The following is a 22,258-nucleotide window of genomic DNA, read 5'->3' on the forward strand; positions in this document are numbered from 1 at the left end:
GTGGTATAAAGTGAAATAAATAACTCAGGAACAGTGAAATAAATAACTCGGGAATACAGTAAAATAAATCACTCAGGAATACAGTGAAATAAATCACTCAGGAATACAGTGAAATAAATCACTCAGGAATACAGTGAAATAAATCACTCAGGAATACAGTGAAATAAATCACTCAGGAATACAGTGAAATAAATCACTCAGGAATACAGTGAAATAAATCACTCAGGAATACAGTGAAATAAATAACTCGGGAATACAGTGAAATCATTGACAGTGGTTAAAATGTCTCAGCACTTTCTGTCTTAGTGTAAAGTACCTCTTTTTTTTTTACTTTTGTAGAAGCATTGGTATAAGATGTACAGACTTTGATGAAATAATACCTGGCCAGGTGAAAGATAAGCCTCTCAAACAAGTCGTAGTTGGCCTTGGGTAGTTTTTCTATAACAGCATACAGGGACTGGATCCTTTCCTTCTCATCCTGGATATCTGTTACACAGAAAGTACACGTTATATCTCAACAACCCTACACACAGAAAGTAAACTTAATATATCAACAACCCTACACACAGAAAGCAAACTTAATATATCAACAACCCTACACAGAAAGTAAACTTAATATATCAACAACCCTACACAGAAAGTAAACTTAATATATCAACAACCCTACACACAGAAAGTAAACTTAATATCTCAACAACCCTACACACAGAAAGTACATGTTATATCTCAACAACCCTACACACAGAAAGCAAAGTTAATATATCAACAACCCTACACACAGAAAGTAAACTTAATATCTCAACAACCCTACACAGAAAGTAAACTTAATATATCAACAACCCTACACAGAAAGTAAACTTAATATGTCAACAACCCCACACACAGAAAGTAAACTTAATATCTCAACAACCCTACACACAGAAAGTAAACTTAATATATCAACAACCCTACACACAGAAAGTAAACTTAATATCTCAACAACCCCACACACAGAAAGTAAACTTAATATCTCAACAACCCTACACACAGAAAGTAAACTTAATATATCAACAACCCTACACACAGAAAGTAAACTTAATATCTCAACAACCCTACACACAGAAAGTAAACTTAATATATCAACAACCCCACACACAGAAAGTAAACTTAATATCTCAACAACCCCACACACAGAAAGTACATGTTATATCTCAACAACCCCACACACAGAAAGTAAACTTAATATATCAACAACCCTACACACAGAAAGTAAACTTAATATCTCAACAACCCTACACACAGAAAGTACATGTTATATCTCAACAACCCCCCACACAGAAAGTAAACTTAATATATCAACAACCCTACACACAGAAAGCAAAGTTAATATCTCAACAACCCCACACACAGAAAGTAAACTTAATATATCAACAACCCCACACACAGAAAGTAAACTTAATATCTCAACAACCCTACACACAGAAAGCAAAGTTAATATCTCAACAACCCCACACACAGAAAGTACATGTTATATCTCAACAACCCTACACACAGAAAGTAAACTTAATATATCAACAACCCTACACACAGAAAGATACACTTAATATATCAACAACCCCACACACAGAAAGTACAAATTATATCTCAACAACCCTACACAGAAAGTACATGTTATATCTCAACAACCCCACACACAGAAAGCAAAGTTAATATCTCAACAACCCCACACACAGAAAGATACACTTAATATATCAACAACCCCACACACAGAAAGATACACTGTCCAAAACCCTTTTACCAGGATATTCTTGTAAAAAGAATGTTAGCACCATAATGTCTAGGTGGCCTGTCATGGTTACCAAGATAGTATTTCAAGAACCGTGATGGGCATTAGTTACAGAAATTTCTTGGTGAAGCATTAGAATTATCACTGATAGCATATCTATTATTGAAAAACTATATCATACATTTTTATATAACTTACCTGTTGTTCTAATGAAATCATCATAAAGGTCAAAGGTCAGTAGAGGTTCAGGTAGTTCTACAAAGTACTTCTTTAGTGTGGAGGCTAGAGTGTGAATGTTAAACTCCACAAGGTCTATATCTGTCAAATCTGAAAAAATACAAAATATAAGAACCTCAGAAGGTCAACTTCGGTCAAATTTGAAAAAATGGTCAATATATGTGAATCATGAAAACTTACAATGAACACAGAACCATTATACAAAATCTTCATAAATATAAATTGATTTGTGAATATTGTTTCAAAGGAAAACCCCAAACAAAAAGCAAAAATGGCTGAAATCTCAACCTTTCAGTGCCAAAAGATTAACATTAAATGTCAGCTTACCTTCCTTTCCACAGTCAAGGTTCTGTTTGAGAAGCTTGACCTTGGCATTAGCACCACTCTTTCGGTAAACACCTACAGTATACAGGCCGTGTAGTTCTACCAAGTTGATCAGCTTTCCTATTATCACAGGTATCTTTTCTTTGTCCGAGACAAGAGCAGCTAGCGGAGCACCAAAAACACACCTGGACGTACCAGCCTGGAAAATCATAAGGCAATTAAAGTCATTACAGATATTTGTATACTGTAGAATTGTCAGAACAATGTATTTCCAAAACTGCAAACTACGTATTCAATTGAAAAATCATGAACGGAAAGAGGACATCTCAATATTGCCTTTTATACATTATGTAGTTACTTTACATTAACTGGTAAAAAAAGCTGAATCAATGATAAAAAAAAGTTTAATACCTTGCAAAAAGAGAGATAAGTTGTTTATCTGTCCGAACCACCAAATCACCTCAACATTCTAGTCCGGCTATAAAGTCTATTTTATCTTTTATTTACTATTTTTCATTTTTTTTTTACTCTAAGAATCCTATTTGGCCTCCTGTGATTTGTGATTAAATACAGTGAGTATAGAGAGTGTACAGAAGGGTCGTGTGTAAGATATAATATCTTGTGAAACTCTCTACGTTACCTTTATCAACATAACATTATAGTGTGAAAGTAAAAATGGTGTGCACCCTTGTGTAGACATAAAATCTGATACAAAACTTTTACAGGTGGCCAATTAATGCTCGAACAGAAAGAGGCAAATGTTTTAAAATTGTGATTTGGACTACAACACTGAAGCTACCCAGTATCTACAATACTGTATATCTAAATTCTGTCACATATCCACTCCAAAATGTTAAATTTAGTCAAATTTCCAGCATGGAGACATATTGCAGTTTATGGTAAAATAAACACACTGCAAGCTACACAAATTAGGGATATATCACCCTGAAACACTAATCAATACCTGTTGTAAATTAAGCTTTAAATTCAGAAATGATCTCAAAAATCAACATTTTTGTTCTATTTTCTTTCATTAAAAGGACATTTTTGTATTATGGTTACTACTATAACAGTGCATGGTTTGATAATATTATGATAATTTAACAGGTCAGTCTAAAATAAATGGAAAATGAAAGTAACAATGCTAACAGTGGTTTGATATTGTTAAGATATTTTGATAAGTCAGTGTAAAATAAATGTAAAATATAAATAACAATGCTAACAGTGGTTTGGTATTGTTAAGATATTTTGATTGGTCAATGTAAAATAAATGGAAAATGAAAGTAATAATGCTATAAGTGGTTTGATATTATTAATATATTTTGGAAGGTCAATGTAAAATATATTGAAATTCACGATACATTTACATTGGACACGTGTGTACAATATGGGTACAGGAAAACAGCAATATAAGAAAGGGGTGCACACGAGGGCTGCGAGAATGACGTAACAGTTAGCACGTTAAACACTGAGTGATATTTACCACCGACAACAAAAGTAACACCGTGCTGGTGCTATACACTAAATCTGTGTAATCAGTGAGACCGAACTGTGGAAATAATTCCAGATGATATTTATTAATATTAAAAATACTTAATAATGAAGCAGAATAGGTTTTTCAATCACAATTACATCACAAAGGTAATAAAAAGGAAATCAACTTAAGCAGCTAGGATTGAGAAAAAAAAACAAAAGCAAAAAAATCAATATTAAAAAAATAGCAATAAAATCAAACAAGTGCTTGCTTTTGCAACATAATTATGATAAAGGGAACCTCATCTACAGACTTACACAATATAAAAGTGGTAACCTTTACCACGAAGCATTGATCTAATTTCAGTGATCTATTTTTGTCACAAGATACATCCAACACCAAGGTCACATGCAATCTGTGGTGTGGGACCATCATAATCCTCCATTATACCAACACACTCTTGTTTAATAGTTCTCAGATTATGCTTAATTTGTTCCAACTTGAGCTGTGTTTCCCCAGAATACAAATTTGAATTTAAAGATTTCCATGATTAAAGAAGACCTACAAGTTGTTTAATCACAAAATGGTAGGATGTATACGATTGGTGATGAAAGACGATGAACAAATTAAATGATCTTAGCGGAGAAGAAAATCTAAGCAAAAAAAAATATCATCACAGCGGTCAAACAAACTGAAAAGAAAAGAAATGTTAGCAACTGAAATGACAACATCAAAGTCGTGGATGATATATATCCAGGTAAATATAACTCACAAACAGACCGGTCAAGTGCTCCCCTAAGCCTGAATGAAAGCAGCAATTGAACTGATCCCAACGGTAGTACTGTCAAGCACAGGAACGAAGATAGACCAATCACACAAACATGGTTAGGTACGATTGTCATGTGACAGGAACCAATCACATTGCATCGACTACACATAAACATAGCAAATACTTTAAAAACTTATGGTGAAAAAGTTTCCCCCTCGGCTGATCTAGAAGTATAGTTCCATGAAATCTGAGACGGAACCACATTATACGATACTCTACTGGTAAAGATTGATCAAAAACAGATATAATTCTATATTTAGAATTTATAAAAAACTGAGTGCAGCTACAATCTCCTAATAAAGTATTTGCTAGGTTTATCTACATTGTGGGCACACAGTCAAGTATTGTACACAGAAACCAGGACTAAAACAAAAAAACTTTCCAACAATCTGTCCATATTTCTTTTTCTCTGAAAACTATAAATTTTTTGGGATTTAAATTAATTTTGATTGTACTAATTGGGTTAAGCGACTAAATATTTGTTAGGTTTGCAGTGGACAAACTCTCTTGTGACCTCGACAAGTAACAACATTAATAGGTGCGTATTCAGCAAACCAATAACAACCTCGGCCATAAGGTTTAGGCGAAGGACAAGGGACTGAACCCTATGTCCTGTAGGAACTTTTGTGGTGGACGATTCAACCGTGTCAGTCTGAAAAATCATGTACATAAAGATTCATCTAATCTCATATTTCAATCAGAAAATAGGGGCAAAGTCAAAGATGCTGTTTCAGTTCTTGAAGCATGCAGTCCAAACTATTTTATCAGGGCTATACATTATAAACCTTACACTATTTGACGTCATCCATGTTCCAAATATGCTTCATATGCATGTATTGAGTAATTTCTTTAGCATTGATTTTCTATTATGTAATTTGGTGTCTGTTGATAATATTTAGTCCACTAATGACCAACCTAAGGACGATCACGAGCACCAGTTCCATGTCTACCAATATTGATATCATCTGCAAAACCTCAAAATATTCATTCTGCTCTCTATACTCGCAATTTCCTATGAATCAACTTAACAGCCCCATTAACGACCAGTCGTACTTCATTTCTGTTTCTCTAAACAAGATTGACAACTGACGCAGTATTTCAAGTTTAATTTTTTCACTTTAGGATACTATCATCATTTCATAGAATTTCATAGATGTGGGAAGAAAAAACTACAGCGGGCGGGACAATATATACCATTCCATGCCAAATTCAGACTGATATACATTCTTGATTCAAAATGCATACAAATACATTGATGTCATCATCAATCAAAACTCTGTGAAGAAAGTATATCATGATAGTTAAGAGGTCCTAAACTGAAAGAAGAGATCTCTGGACAAAATTATTATTCTACAAAAATAAAGGGCAACAACTCTTCCCGAAACCATTGAGTCATCATACAGCATAGCTAATGCCAGCACAACCAATATCATGATATGATGATGTCAACGAAGTTCCTTAGAAAACTCAAAAACTCCGACCTCTCCCAATGACCTTAAAATCCAGAAAAGGGGCAACAACTCCATAACTATTTACAAAACCAAACATTTTGACAGGCATTTCGATAGTCATAATTTTCATCATTTGTATTACTAAACCTCCTAATTAGCAGATATTTGTGAACAAAAAATTTGTAAAGGAAGGGCATGTCCTGATATTCATCCTGGTAACATTTCAATGGCTGTGATTTTCTTGGGGGAAAAAAACTCAATAAACTTTTGTCAATTTCTAGATACCCTTTGAATGATCTCCTGATGGCCAGCAAACCTCTTCTATTCTATCTTAAGAACAACTTGATTGTCAATTTCCCAAATTTATAACCTCGGAGTACTGTAAGTTTTCCTGCCTCGCATTCTCTGTCCTTTCAAACATGGCAGGTAATACACAGGACCACTGTTACAAGGCTCGAAAGAAAAATGAGTGGCCGAAAAAAAACATTGGGGAGGGGGATTGCAAGGAGAGACTACTGCAGCAGACACACTGCACACTTTAACTTGTGTAAAAACAACGGTGGCATGATAGAAATGAATGTTTCTGTCAATCAATGGATTCGGCTATCGTCTTGAATCCTGGAATATAAGCTGTCACCTTGATCTAATATATGAATTGATTTATCTCTCTGGCAATGTCCTATTGTCTTAAAGACTTTATCTGAAACCAGAATTCAAGTTTACACCTTTACTGATGTCACCATGGCCTCTTGTTTAAAATGAAGTAAAACTTGTGAAAAAATAAAGAGGTGTAAGCTTCTTAGCCTGAATCAATGGTTCACATGTGATGGACCTGTATGTGATACACACACCAAAACGTGCGTTCAGGAGATGAATGACAGACTAGGGTGAAGGACATGATTCCCAACTGGGAGTGTAAGATGTGTACAGAGTATTTGTTGTCAGTATATTTACCTGCGTATCGTGAACACCTTTGCACGTGTTGCTTGATTTCGTTACACACTTCCGATGACAGGTATATTTACAAACTGAAAGACAAGAATAACAACCATCATTCTCATATACCCTCTGTATATGTAACACTTTGCTCTAAGTACGACCATCATTCTCATATACCCTCTGTATATGTAACACTTTGCTCTAAGTACGACCATCATTCTCATATACCCTCTGTTTAGGTAACACCAGGTGTACCAAATCACATCTCTATTGATATTGTCATTTGACTCAATGTTATAAAAGATATTTTACATCCTGAAAAAAATTTAAACTTCGATTAAAAATAACTGTTTTTTATCCAATAAAAATAATGTCATTTTCAGGCATGTTATACCTAACTGGTTCACTCCTTAAGAAATTGTCAAAAAATATTACCTGGTACTAAACACAACTGACTAAAAGAAACACAAAGAGTTATCTACCTTGACAGACACTCCCCTTCTCCATAATCCAGATGATATTATTGCAGAATTCACAAAACGTAGGGATACCAAACTGTACCTGGCTGAACTTGTGTCCTTGGTATTCCTGGAAAATCATAAATTATTAATGGTTTCTACGTATTTACAATACCAGTTTCTTACATCAAGAGAGGAAATATCATATTTACAATACCAGTTACTTACATCAAGGCAGGAAATCTTGTATTTACAATACCAGTTACTGACATCAAGACAGGAAATATCATTTTTACAATACCACAGATAACATGGGATATTTTTGGCAGGACAAATTGAAATGCTGATTATCACAGCCTCTGTAGCCAGGCTTCAACATTTTTGGTAAGATCCATATGACCTCTTTGAAAATAAAGTGTTTTAGAGGAAATGAAATTGCACAATAGATCTTTTGATGTCGCTGCTAACTTCATTTTACAGTTGAAATGAACAATATCTGCTATATTGTGAAACATGTATCGTCCCTGCTCTTTTTATGATGGACAGGGGCTAAAATGAGCATACAAACATTCAGGATAGAGCCTGGTGAATTTGCAACAAAATAGTTAATCAAGTCCATAAAATATCAGGAATTTGAAAAAATTACCAGATATAACTCTGTAACCTCAATGATCAACCTGAAGAGGATCTACAAGCAAAAAGTTTATTGACCGAGAAATGGACATCACTGAGGAGTCTAAATGAAGTGTGAGATGACCTGACCAACAGATAGATCAGGTATCATACCCACAGCTAATACGGCTGAACACATACCAAAACATCTTTCTTCTTGTTTTCTCGTTTCTGTGCCCTGCTTTCCGTTTTTCTGTCTTCCTTTTTCTTTTCTTTCTTATGATTCTTGATGAACTCGTCCAGGAAGCCACGGAAAGCATTGATTCCCATGGTAACAGGGAAAGAGGCATTCGTCCCCTCGGCCTTCACTTCAGCATCCAAGGTGTGGACAAACTTAGCGAAGATGTCTCGATATGGCACATGTACCTCTATTTTCTGTAATAACACAAACTTATAATTTTGTTATTCCATATAGAGAATATTAAGGCTAATAAAAAGCATAAAAAATTCTTTTAAATTAATTAACAAAATTTCTGTCAAATTGAAGAACAGCAATTTTCAAAGTTTTATCATGTTTTTAAATGGCCATCAAACTATTTTTTCCACAAACATATTCTTAATATTGTAGCATGTTTTTGGTTTTTACCAAATCCACAAAAATGCCCTCATTTTATTTTACATCTTACTACAGTACAAAGTGACATAGTTCTTATTTGGCTTTCACTTTTAAAGTTCCTGAGTATATCTCCTTCATTTAAACACCAAACTCCTACATAACGTCCATACCAATGATTGGCAGTGTAACAAAACTGTATTTTCATCCAAACTGAAATATTTACAAAAATTTTCTGTAAAAGATTTCAAACAAATTTACCTGTATTAAGATAGTGTAGGTACAGGTAATACAGGTAAATTTGTTTGAAAGCATTTACAGAAAAAAATTGTAAATATATTCAATATCTGTGGTTCTATAGAATATCTCAGACCGACACCTCCCCGATATCTCGGACCAACACCTGTACGGTGATAGTGTTTAACGAATCACTTACCTTTTTCTCCACTGATATAAGAGCTTGCATCTCTATGTGGAACTCCCTCAGTGATCGTTTAAAAACAGCATCAAATATTGTATCTCTTCTGGAACAGTCTTTATTATAAGCTAAAAGCTGAAAACCCCAAACAAAGACACATTATCCTTTGAATAATAGAATTTATGTGGAGATTTTGAATAATAGAATTTATGCTGAAATTTTACGAAGTCTCTCATTGAGTTTTATCTTAACAAATAATCAAATTCATTACATTTACACTACACAACAGTAATGCATCAGTTTATGGATTTTTTTTTCTTCTTTTCCAAATTCTGTACTCATTTGAACTAAATGAATCTATTCCTAAAGGTTTAACTGATTTTTTTTTTTACCAAACCTACTTTTTTATGAATGAACTCATCAAGCTGTGAGATCTCGGAGATGTCCTTGAGACCTAGTTCCTCAGGGTACTGCCACAGGGAGGTACCAGCCAGGGTCCACTCGTTTCTCTGAGGTGACGACGACTTCTTCTCCAGCTCAGCAGGCTTCCGGTCCTGGCGTTTCTTTCTACCTTTGCGGTCAGGTCGATCAGCACTGGAGCTTATATCTTCCTGGGAACCTTGTACTGACCCCTTCCTGACTGTTGGGGATTTAGGGGCAGATAACTCTCCTACCGGTAACACTGATACACCAACTGGGAAAAAAAAAAATCTCTAAAATAATGGGGCTTTCTATTTTGATGATTTTAATTAAGTGTTGAAAGAATACATTTGTAAGGAAGCTGATTCCTGGGTGAACACTACCAACAGCCATTATCATAATACTGGCCTCGGTAGTTAAATTGGCAAATAAAAAACATATTAAAAGATTTTTTTTTTTTTTTAATATCTATATCAATATAATAATGTTCAATTTTTAAACAATACAATAACCTAACCTGATATATTGGTTTGTTTGAAACACAAACACATATTCTCTCAGGAGTAGCTTGTTTTGTTACTTCAGCTGTATACTGAAGTTACAAAACAAGCTACAAACTTTCTATTTTTAAGTCTGATATGAATTCTTCAGATATTTCCTCTGTAATGGTTATTTTCATCCTCTTTTTTTCATTCAGACTATTTAAGTCGTCAGTATAATTACCTATCTTGGTGCCGAGGATTATACACCAGTCGTCAGTATAATTACCTACCATGGTGCCGAGGATTATACACCGAGTCGTCAGTATAATTACCTACCTTGGTGCCGAGGATTATACACCGAGTCGTCAGTATAATTACCTACCTTGGTGTCGAGGATTATACACCAGTCATCAGTATAATTACCTACCTTGGTGCCGAGGATTATACACCGAGTCGTCAGTATAATTACCTACCTTGGTGTCGAGGATTATACACCAGTCATCAGTATAATTACCTACCTTGGTGTCGAGGATTATAAACCAGTCATCAGTATAATTACCTATCTTGGTGTCGAGGATTATACACCGAGTCATCAGTATAATTACCTACCTTGGTGCCGAGGATTATACACCGAGTCGTCAGTATAATTACCTACCTTGGTGCCGAGGATTATACACCAGTCATCAGTATAATTACCTACCTTGGTGCCATGGATTATACACCGAGTCGTCAGTATAATTACCTACCATGGTGTCGAGGATTATACACCAGTCATCAGTATAATTACCTATCTTGGTGTCGAGGATTATACACCAGTCATCAGTATAATTACCTACCTTGGTGCCGAGGATTATACACCGAGTCGTCAGTATAATTACCTACCTTGGTGTCGAGGATTATACACCAGTCGTCAGTATAATAACCTACCTTGGTGCCGAGGATTATACACCAGTCGTCAGTATAATTACCTATCTTGGTGTCGAGGATTATACACCAGTCGTCAGTATAATTACCTACCTTGGTGTCGAGGATTATACACCAGTCGTCAGTATAATAACCTACCTTGGTGCCGAGGATTATACACCAGTCGTCAGTATAATTACCTATCTTGGTGTCGAGGATTATACACCAGTCATCAGTATAATTACCTACCTTGGTGTCGAGGATTATACACTGACTCAGCCCGACTGTCACAACCTAGTATTGACACAACACTTGACATTTCCAAATCCTCATGCATACATGACCAATATAACATAGTTCAATCGTGAGTGGAATGAATTGTCCAAACTGACCGTGATAGGTTGGAAAATGTCTGTACCTATCATATATATCATAGTACTAGTATATCATACAGGGCCATCAGGTTACGTACTTCTTGTATGGAGCTCTGGACCATGTTGTAAGACTTCGTCTTCATCGCTGTCATCCTGCGAGTCCTTCTTTCCTTTCTTGTTAGCTGTATAAGAAGATTCTCCAATAGTAATGACAATTGTGTTGTACGCCACTGTTCTCTCAACACCAAAACAAATATCCCTGGGACATGTTTATTTCAGGTTTTCACATAAATACTTGAATTAGTTACTGTAACAGTCGGGAATTTTTTTCGATTTTTTGCCAATATACCAAAAATCTGAATAAAAAAAACTAATTTTATAGAGAAAATCTGAAATAAAACATCAGATTCTCCAATAAATTCATTTCAAGGTAACATTTTTTCATGAATTTATTCTATCCAGGAAAAAAAAAATGGTTAAAATAAAACTCCTTGAAAACAACACCATTTATCTCTGTATTATGTGTGTATGGACATGTCATATACCATGTTGTTTAATACTATATATCGTTTTTGGATGTATATACATTTTCTTCAAATGTTCCTTTACTGAGGAGAACTATGATTAATATCTGTTTGTTTAACCAATCCTTCAATTTCTTTTCTTCACATTTTAGAATGGAGTGATATAGAAAACACAAACAGCAATTTAAAAGTGTAATGTATAAAGTAGAAACATGTTCCTACCAGTAGAATAGCAACACAATGAAGTTGATTATTTTTAGAGGAATGTTTATGTAATACTTTCTTCATTTTTTACTTTGTGAAGAATAAATAACACCTTCAATGAGATTAACATCTAGAGCTGTTCTCTGCTTTTCCTATTCCAATGAATACAAAAGTCCTGCACATTATCACATTTCCAATTCAGAAATCTCTTTTACTTCACAGCAACCTTTTATTCAGAAACCTGTTACTTCACAGCAACCTTTTATTCAGAAATCTCTTTCTTCACAGTTAAAATTGATTCAGAAATCTCGTTTCGTAACTTCACAGCAACATTTGATTCAGAAATCTACCTCACAGCAACCTTTTATTCCGAAATCTCTTATTTCACAGCCATCCTTGATTCAGAAATCTCTTACTTCACAGCCATCCTTGATTCAGATCTCTCTTACCTCACAGTTCCATTGATTCAGAAATCTCTTACTTCACAGCAATCTTTTATTCAGAAATCTCTTACTCCACAGCAACCTTTTATTTAGAAATCTCTTACTTCGCAGCCATCTTTGATTCCGAAATCTCCTACTTCACAGCTACCTTTTATTTAGAAATCTCTTACTTCGCAGCCATCTTTGATTCCGAAATCTCTTACTTCAGTCACCTTTTATTCCGAAATCTCTTACTTCACAGCATCTTTGATTCCGAAATCTCTTACTTCACAGCTTACTTTTATTTAGAAATCTCTTACTTCACAGCTGCCTTTTATTTAGAAATCTCTTACTTCACAGCCATCTTTGATTCCGAAATCTCTTACTTCACAGCTAACTTTTATTCAGAAATCTCTTACTTCACAGCATCTTTGATTCAGAAATTTACTTCACAGCAACCTTTTATTCAGAAACCTCTAAAATCAATAGTATTTTCTCTGAAACACTCTAGTTTCATCAGAGTTTTTACTCATTTCAATACCTGATCATGTTAAAAGAATGGATACAAAAATTGCAGGAACAGGCAAATCTGAAGCAGTGAAAATGACATTATGATAAGGCCAAACTACGTATAGTATTATATCGCCATTATTTATCATACAGGAAAAAAACACGAAACAACTTTATTATGAAACATCAGCCATTTTTTCACCCCGTCCCCCCAAATATAGTCAGTAAGAAATTCAATGATCTCATCCATTATCCACAAGTATACGAAAGTATATATAATGTATATAAACCGTAATAGGTGGCCACGGCCAATGGTTATGTGATGTATATATATATATGTATACACAGTTTATATACTGAAATACTGAAAGGCCGTCAGAGGCAATGCTGAATGCACATGCTCAAGATGCATGCTCTCCACAAGGTAGACTGATGACAGCTGAGACATGACTCGGGCAGACAGAGGGTTGCAATGTGAAAGTCATACAAACCTATCATAGACAATAAATGTGTTGACTTAATTCCTACAGAAAAAGGTGTTAAAGTATTACAAAACTACCACTACTACTACAACTACACTAGTAATGACCGTCACACAAACCTACAGTAATATATACAACTACGAACATTTGTCAGTTCATCCATGTACACACATACAGACTGAATACAAAACTCGTAAAACAATCTAGTACAGGGCCAACAGGATATTCCATTCCAACCTTGGAAGACGCCATGCAAGGGTTTCTCATAGGCATAAGCTCATTCCAAAAAAACATCCGCCAACTCTTAGCCAATCAGAGTACAGTTGGATTAAAGCGTGGCTGGTAACTTAGTAACCATTATAGTCAGTTTCAAATTTCATGCCCAGAACACTTGGGTCTTACTCACTCTTCTCCCTATGGAGGAATCGTAATGATGGTCTATGGCGCATTAGGTGATAAGCATTGCAACTCTTATTGGACTCCTTCAAATCTAGTTTTGTGAAACAGAATAATCAGGGAATTCATCAACAACACATCCTCCTGACACTATGAGTTTACAGAAACAGATCAGCCTTTTTACACAGACAATGATGAGTTGATGGGGTCTAGCAGCAAACTTTATTATAGAATTACCTATTTTATGTTAAACAGAACAGAAATCTATTGATTTTTTTTTTTTTTTTTTTTTAAATTTTGTTTGCCTACAACACTTAAGACTTTCATATATTTACTTTTTGTATAAATTTACAATTGATGCAATGAAAAATCTTGAATGTACATGTATTGAGACATTATCTCATTTTCGGTAGAAATTATAGACATTGAAATGCAGAAAGATCATAGACATAGTCATGTATAGTAAATGTATACCTTACATGAAGTTCACTATTTCAATAAATTGAAAAAAAAAAAAAATTGAATAAAAACTTTTTGAAATTCAACAAGACTGAAACAATTTTGTTTGAAAACTGTGGGGACAAATACTTAGTGAGAAAACGCCTTAGAGACTAGCAGGCCAGCTGGTGACAGAGACTAGGTGGCCAGCTGGTGACAGAGACTAGCAGGCCAGCTGGTGACCCCAGACTACTTCTCAGTACTGTCACAGACAACAGAGGACAACAGTTCTACCACACACAGCTAGCTAACAGCCCCCTACAACCACTTCAGCACTAATATCAAGGCTTCAGGAAGGGTTCAATCAAATGTACCTACAGTGAGCTTTAGTAAAATATACTCTTTGAAAATTACAGGATTTAATTTTTGTGAAATAAACATGAAACAACAGAAATTTGTTTTGTTGATGATTAATATAAGAAATTATAATTTTTCATTTATACAATTTCACAAAAACTAATTATTTTGTCGTTAAAACTCACTGCAAGTAATTTGGAGTATGTATAACTACACAGCACATGATTTGCCATTGATTTACACAGAACTAAACAAACATTTCCAGTATAAAATACATTGAAAATGAAAGTAAAATAATAAATCAGAAACCACTTCACCAGTGCTGATAGTTAAAGATATACTGATTTACATATAAACGGATGTACATACAGGAGAATGACAAATAATTACCTCTACTCGCTAAGTTAAGGTGAATATTCAAAGGTGGAGCTCAATGAACATTCATTTGAAGTAAAATGAATTTCTGTAAAAAGACAGACATTTATATAAGGGGTGAAAACCTATATACTTCACCTCCCATAATATTCTTGAATTGTCGCCGCGCCCGGCGGAACGGACTGCGGTTTTTGGAGAAGTCACCGGTAGGAGATAGTGGTTGTGCTGGGAGCTCCTGTCGGTCCTTGTTTTTCTTGAGGCAGTCGTCAATTTCCTGGAGTTTATCTCGGGATATCACAATGGTGTCGGGACTAGTAGGTGAAGATTCCTAAACCAAGGGTCATACATCACATCAATATCTCATAACTAACTTAAATCACACTTCAGTCTCACACCCTCCTACATATAAACAAGATTACAAAGGAATATAAGACAGTGAAAAGTTCGTAATGACATAGTTTATCTAACTCTCAAACTTTGTACATATGTAGTTCAAATAAAAATAACTTGAAATATTTACAGTTATTCATATGTAGCAATGAATACAAAAAAGTTCCTGGTACCTAAGGATTGGATGCTGACTCCTTTTAAACTTCAAGCAATGTTATAATATGATCACTAATTTAAATCAATAATTGATTAATTCATTTAAAATGAATTTCCTTTTCCAAGTAAATTTGATCTCATAGCAATATGATTATAGGGAGACAACTGAATAAAGGAAGTTTTTGATAAATCTTTCAGCAGTAAAAGACCGACATGTTAACAGTTATGAATATTTCCAAGCAGCTCAGAAACAGTAATCCTCAGTTATCTTGTTTACTTAACAGGAAAAGTCGAAAACCTACTTTTAGGTAAAAAAATCTTCATTTGCATGAGATGTAATTAATGCGTACATACATGTATTTATACCTATGTCAGCAGAGTTCCTTCTGTATCATCAGTGTTATTACGACAGAAATGCCACAAAATTCAGTTATATCTACCTATATAGGGCATTACGCTACTTGTAACTTTTCACTTTGCTTCATACTTACAAATGATGTAATAAATTCTCGCATACCTGATTCTAAAATAATAACCGTCCAAATGATGTAATAAATTCTCACATAGCTGATTCTAAAATAATAACCGTCCTGATCAGAACTTTATAGACAGTTATTGATTTGTACAGTCAGAATAATGACAGTAAATTTTTGTTGTATTTCCAGCTGCTGTACCGAAACAGGGTTTGATGAACAATGCAATGTGCATTCTGGTTGAATTTCAAATTCATCTCTGGTACATAATTATTTTGACAAAGCTTCGTCAGAATACAACAGACAAAGCTGCTTCAGAATGCCAACACTATATGCCTTGAACTCTATATATTCTGTTATAGAATGTCATCTCAGCATGCAATGTACACAACTTAATTAATATATGAACAAAAGGATTGCAATACCGGCCAATTTAATGAAAAATACAGTTTTGAAAACAATACAGAAATACTTTGATCTTGAAAACAAAGAGATAAATTATTTTCAGGCAGCATTCAGCATCATGCAGGGAAAGGAAGTTGCAGTTCATGCACAAGACTTCTAGCCATATACACCCAACCACTGACCACATGTACAGGAACTTAACACAGCAAGTCTTAATATAACATCAAAATCTTAATTTAAGAATCGAGCAAAATACAACTTTTGTGCAGCTAACATGAAACTATAATCCTCCAAAATGAAGCCATTCCAAACCGATAAATTCAATATAATTATATCAGCATGAAACTAGGTTATATCTCAAAATCAACACAAACTGTTACAATACCTCTGCCAAGCTATGAGGTATAAGAAGCTCTGAACAGGAAATAATGAAAACTTATCACAGGTTCAATATCACAAAGTTCAAGGTCGTTTATTTAGTTTTTATCAGACTATGATATACTCGAAGAGGTTAAAGCCTGTTCACCCAAATCTGTTATAAAAATTCCTCATTTTGTCATTTCAAAGTTAATTTAACAATTTGATGAATGCAATGCTTAATGTTTATTGTTTGAACAGTTAAGATTGAAAGATTCATAATTCAATTAATGATTTGTTGCATTAATGATGTAATTGTTAATTGAATCAATGATTTTATGAATAATTTAATTATCAATGATTTAGATAACTATTTGACGAATTTAATGCTGAAAGTTTATTGACTGAACAGACTGAGATTTGAAAGATTGACGATTCAATTAATGATTTGTACAATTAATGATTCAATTAAATGAATGAATGGTTTAATGGATTAATAATTTGATTGATGAATGATCAAGAAATTAGTTTGTAACTTTAGTAATTAGCAATATGTGAAAACAAAAGCATAGCTTTGTCTACAAGCAAGTATATACTCTTGTTTACAATAGCAACCGTCTCAACAATAACAATGGCAAAGATACAATGACAGACATCTGGGGAAAATGTAGAATATTTAGGTGTGTAAAGCTGCTGTAACACAAAAGAAGCTCTAAAACTTTCAACTTGACTGCGTACAAAAACAAAACATAACTTCAAAGTCTACTACAGTACTGGTCATATCTGCCCATCAACATGCCTTACCAGATCAGAAAATGACTCTTGCTTTGCGAGAGGAGCTGGAGAGTTTTTGGGGCGTCTTTTCGGTTGGTAGTCTCTCTCTACAACAATTGACGGCCTGAGAGGACGATCCGATTTCGTCTCCTTTAATCAACAACACATCATTGTAAAGCAACCAGCCACCACCTCCACACAGATGAGTACCAAAGATCTCCCTTGGAGTTACCTCCCTTAGCAAGCACTCTTTCCAAAGTATGGTGCTTAGAACACCAATAAAACTGCCTATATTTATATCTGTTTATACATAACCCCCTACAATGCAGTGAATACATGTTTTAAATTTAGTAGGATGCAATTTGTATGAGAGCAAGCAAGCTATATGGAGTTGAGTCATGAATTTGATTGGTTTATACATGGTTACTCAGTGAGTAAGCACATTATCTGTAAGATAGGAGGATGCATGAGCAGACTGAGTGAGGGTTCCATGCCAGGTCAAGTGAGCCACTACTTGTTATAACCCTACCTATACCCATAACTCATCCTTACTCTAGTCATATTACGTCCCAAATCAGTGATTGATGATCAATTGATCGAGTCTTAAAGTTCTAAAATATGTTCAGGTTCTTTCGTCATTTACCATGATTCATTTTTTAATCCTTCATCATCTTTTAGGAATTCTTTCAGAGAAAACCGACATCTCTTGAATTATATCTAGCAACAGCGGTGGGTATAAGTGTTCTACATTCCTAATGTCCAGTAAAGGCCTTCTCCACCCCAATATTATCACCAATGATCACAATAAATATTATCTAAGTCTCTCCTATCTACAGTTATAGTCTGAAGCTGGTGACAAATATACAACTAACTCACTATTTCTGTAGAAGCACACAGTTTCAGATAAAGACTACAATTTTCCTTCATTTCCATTTTTAAACTGTTACTCAAATTTAAATCAATATACTGTATAGACATGCTCTATCTCTCTCTATATATATCTGATCTCCATAGTAACAGTTATCTCTATCTCTCTCTATATATATCTGATCTCCATAGTAACAGTTATCTCTATCTCTCTCTATATATATCTGATCTCCATAGTAACAGTAATCTCTATCTCTCTCTATATATATCTGATCTCCATAGTAACAGTTATCTCTATCTCTCTCTATATATATCTGATCTCCATAGTAACAGTTATCTCTATCTCTCTCTATATATATCTGATCTCCATAGTAACAGTTATCTCTATCTCTCTCTATATATATCTGATCTCCATCGTAACAGTAATCTCTATCTCTCTCTATATATATCTGATCTCCATCGTAACAGTAATCTCTATCTCTCTATATATATATCTGACCTCCATAGTAACAGTAATCTCTATCTCTCTCTATATATATCTGATCTCCATAGTAACAGTTATCTCTATCTCTCTCTATATATATCTGATCTCCATAGTAACAGTTATCTCTATCTCTCTCTATATATATCTGATCTCCATAGTAACAGTAATGAAGGAAGACAATTTTATGACTCATGCCCTGACCAGGCCTCCAACTAACAATCTACAGCCACCTAAATGCCTAGCCAGAAATACCCACAGCTTATACTACTGTGCCACATCATATATAAAATGCCTTACTTGTGTCATGTTTAAATATTTTTTGCGATGAACAAGTGCCATTGTAAGCAAATTCAGTAAATTTAGTATTTTTTGCCTGCTTGACTATGGTTCCTGTCGTTGCTAACTGTTTAATGTCCCAATATCTGTTTATCAAAATGGCCTTTCCTTCCCCTAACCTCAGGAAATTCATCCATCCCCAAACCTCTGAACCCAAATCACCAAGATCCCAGAATAAAGCTATCAAATGAAAACCTTGGTAATCCCACTAGTAATGAAAACATTCCTGACGTCTTGTATCAATCAAAAAAGAAGTGACCACGTTCCCTTAACGAAGTGACTGTGTTGAGAAGTATGACTTACAGAAGGTGGGGGAAGGAAAGGCAAATCTACAAATCAACGGATCTAATAAGTCACTAAGCCTTCTCCAAAGTGATAAAATACTGATAACCATCTACATCACTCACAACATGCATGGGGAATGAGAGAAAAAAATAAATGATGAGAAGATAGAAATGTTTACCCCGTCTGTCTGGAATGCCTTGGCAAGGTCTGAAACCCTGAAATTGAAAAAAAATATATATTATGAACAAATTCAAGATCTGGAATCCTGAAAAAGAGAAATTAATATTATCTACAGATTCAAGATCTGATACCCTGAAATGGAAAATTTCTCATTTTGACATTTCGTTTTTCCACAGGCAGATTTTGTAAAACTCTACAGGCTCCAAGAAAAATATTACTATTCTGACATCTAGTGGCCTACCTTTAGATTTTCTCAAGCTCCCCCAAGATAAAGACTAACACCTACCTTGATGAGTCTCAAGCTCCCCAGAGATAAAGACTAGCACTTACCTTGATGAGTCTCAAGCTCCCCAGAGATAAAGACTAACACTTACCTTGATGAGTCTCAAGCTCCCCCGAGATAAAGACTAACACTTACCTTGATGAGTCTCAAGCTCCCCGAGATAAAGACTAACACTTACCTTGATGAGTCTCAAGATCCCACGAGATAAATACTAACACTTACCTTGATGAGTCTCAAGCTCCCCCGAGATAAAGACTAACACTTACCTTGATGAGTCTCAAGCTCCCCCGAGATAAAGACTAACACTTACCTTGATGAGTCTCAAGCTCCCCCGAGATAAAGACTAACACTTACCTTGATGAGTCTCAAGCTCCCCTGAGATAAAGGCTAACACCTACCTTGATGAGTCTCAAGCTCCCCCGAGATAAAGACTTACACTTACTTTGATGAGTCTCAAGCTCCCCTGAGATAAAGACTAACACTTACCTTGATGAGTCTCAAGCTCCCCCGAGATAAAGACTAACACCTACCTTGATGAGTCTCAAGCTCCCCCCGAGATAAAGACTAACACTTACTTTGATGAGTCTCAAGCTCCCCTGAGATAAAGACTAACACTTACCTTGATGAGGAGTGTTTGTGGTGGAGGTACTCATCCTCATCCGACTTTCTCACCGGCCGTACCACCACCTCCTGGTCAGGTGTGGTCGGTGTCGGAGGAAGAGTGACCACAGACCCTTTTCTATGATCATCTGCCAGGGTCTCTGAGTCAGATTCGTCAGCCTCATGGATACCACTGCTCCTGAAGAATTAGAAAATAAAGGAAAGATACAATGTTATATCTATAGCTGTATAAATGGTTCACTACTTTTATTTGAACTCGAGCCCCTAGGATTTCATCCATTTGTTGGAGAAGGCAAACTCTGCATAGATACGGGGCCGCAGTGGTCGAGTGGTTAAGGTGTCCAGTCACTTTACCACTGGCCCTCCACCTCTGGGTTGCGAGTTTGAAACTTACGTGGGGCAGTTGCCAGGTACTGACCATAGGTTGGTGGTTTTTCTCCGGGTACTCTGGCTTTCCTCCACCTCCAAAACCAGGCACGTCCTTAAATGACCCTCACTGTTAATAGGACGTTAAACAAAACAAACCAAACCAAACTGCATGGATACCATGTTTTGTTGGAGTAAACAGACTAAACTCTTCACTCCTCCCCAAGTGATATTAAAAAACTTACTCGTCTGAGTCACGACTCTGTAGTTGTATAGATGGGTAGTCTTTCTCGTCCAGCTCCTCAGCGCTCGAACCTTTCGTGAGAATTCCCTCGTCACTGTTGGAGGAGTGCAAGTCTTCCTGTTGTTTTTTCCGTAACTTTTCCTCCTCCTCCTCCCTCCGTCTCAACTCAGCGTCTGCCAGTAACTTTTTATACCTAAATCACAGACACACATGTATCAGACCAGACCAAACAAGATCACCTTCATGCTTGTCAGATACGTAAGCATTAAGTACAAATGAGGTGCATGTCATTAACATGGTCAATACCTCTTACTTCCGTATTAATGCTGAGGACTAAGGTTTGTATCTACCTAGTTATATATTTGAGCTTCTAAAATATGAGATACTTACTGAAACTATCATTTTATGTCGATGTAGACAAGAGAAAACTCTCATGAGAGTAGACTTTTGAGGAAGCCAGCAAGAGCGTAAGTCAAAAATCTTATCCTCAGGCTTGTTATTTTGTCTTCATTTCACACAAGTGCTTTATTAATCCCCCGATTTTTTCTGCTATATGAACAATGGAGACCCCCAGTACTAAGTAGGTATGGTGTATGGTGTGTGTGAAGGACATACTGCTTCCTGGCTGTGAAAGCCCTGGCCAGACTCTGTATCACAGTTATACTATGGACGATGATGAGGTAGCGCCGTCTCTCTTTCCAGCATCTGTAGCATTTCTGTATGATAAGTGCTGCTTCTTTCTCAAGGCGCAACCGTCTCAACCGCCTTAGAGCAATGAACCGGCGTGCACAGATCTGGAAATTAACAAACTCAATGAATGGAGGCTCAAAACAGAAAAGAAAATTAAAATGTCAGTGACGAAAAAACCCTAGAAATATATTTCCTTTTTCTTTGTGTTTACCAGTCTCTTGAAAGTTTGTCTAATCAACACAAGGAACTGAAAATGTCTTCACCCTTCCAATTTTCATCTTTTCAGACATATAACTAGAGGTTAATGCCGTGATTTTTTTTGTGAAAACTGTACAGCAAA

The 22,258-nt window shown here is 35.4% G+C and overlaps 1 protein-coding gene across 4 annotated transcripts in view; it reads right to left on the reverse strand.

The window, feature by feature from the left end:
* Positions 1–22,258, reverse strand: part of LOC117334624 (unconventional myosin-IXa-like) — a 123,056-nt gene that overhangs the window by 23,790 nt on the left and 77,008 nt on the right. The window contains exons 24-40 of one of the 4 annotated variants that reach the window (XM_033894333.1): positions 21,844–22,022; positions 21,230–21,421; positions 20,617–20,796; positions 19,713–19,749; positions 17,593–17,712; positions 15,146–15,335; positions 13,848–13,931; positions 11,398–11,481; positions 9,522–9,814; positions 9,139–9,255; positions 8,291–8,524; positions 7,502–7,607; positions 7,035–7,108; positions 5,195–5,281; positions 2,330–2,525; positions 1,964–2,092; positions 381–486 (exon numbers count right to left, since the gene is read on the reverse strand). In XM_033894333.1, the coding sequence (XP_033750224.1) occupies positions 381–486; positions 1,964–2,092; positions 2,330–2,525; positions 5,195–5,281; positions 7,035–7,108; positions 7,502–7,607; positions 8,291–8,524; positions 9,139–9,255; positions 9,522–9,814; positions 11,398–11,481; positions 13,848–13,931; positions 15,146–15,335; positions 17,593–17,712; positions 19,713–19,749; positions 20,617–20,796; positions 21,230–21,421; positions 21,844–22,022 (2,408 nt within the window). The remainder of the gene's footprint in view (positions 1–380; positions 487–1,963; positions 2,093–2,329; positions 2,526–5,194; positions 5,282–7,034; positions 7,109–7,501; positions 7,608–8,290; positions 8,525–9,138; positions 9,256–9,521; positions 9,815–11,397; positions 11,482–13,847; positions 13,932–15,145; positions 15,336–17,592; positions 17,713–19,712; positions 19,750–20,616; positions 20,797–21,229; positions 21,422–21,843; positions 22,023–22,258) is intronic. The other 3 variants (XM_033894334.1, XM_033894335.1, XM_033894336.1) reach the window with 3 other exon arrangements.

Source organism: Pecten maximus, chromosome 9 (assembly GCF_902652985.1).
Source record: "Pecten maximus chromosome 9, xPecMax1.1, whole genome shotgun sequence".
Classification (NCBI taxonomy): domain Eukaryota; kingdom Metazoa; phylum Mollusca; class Bivalvia; order Pectinida; family Pectinidae; genus Pecten; species Pecten maximus.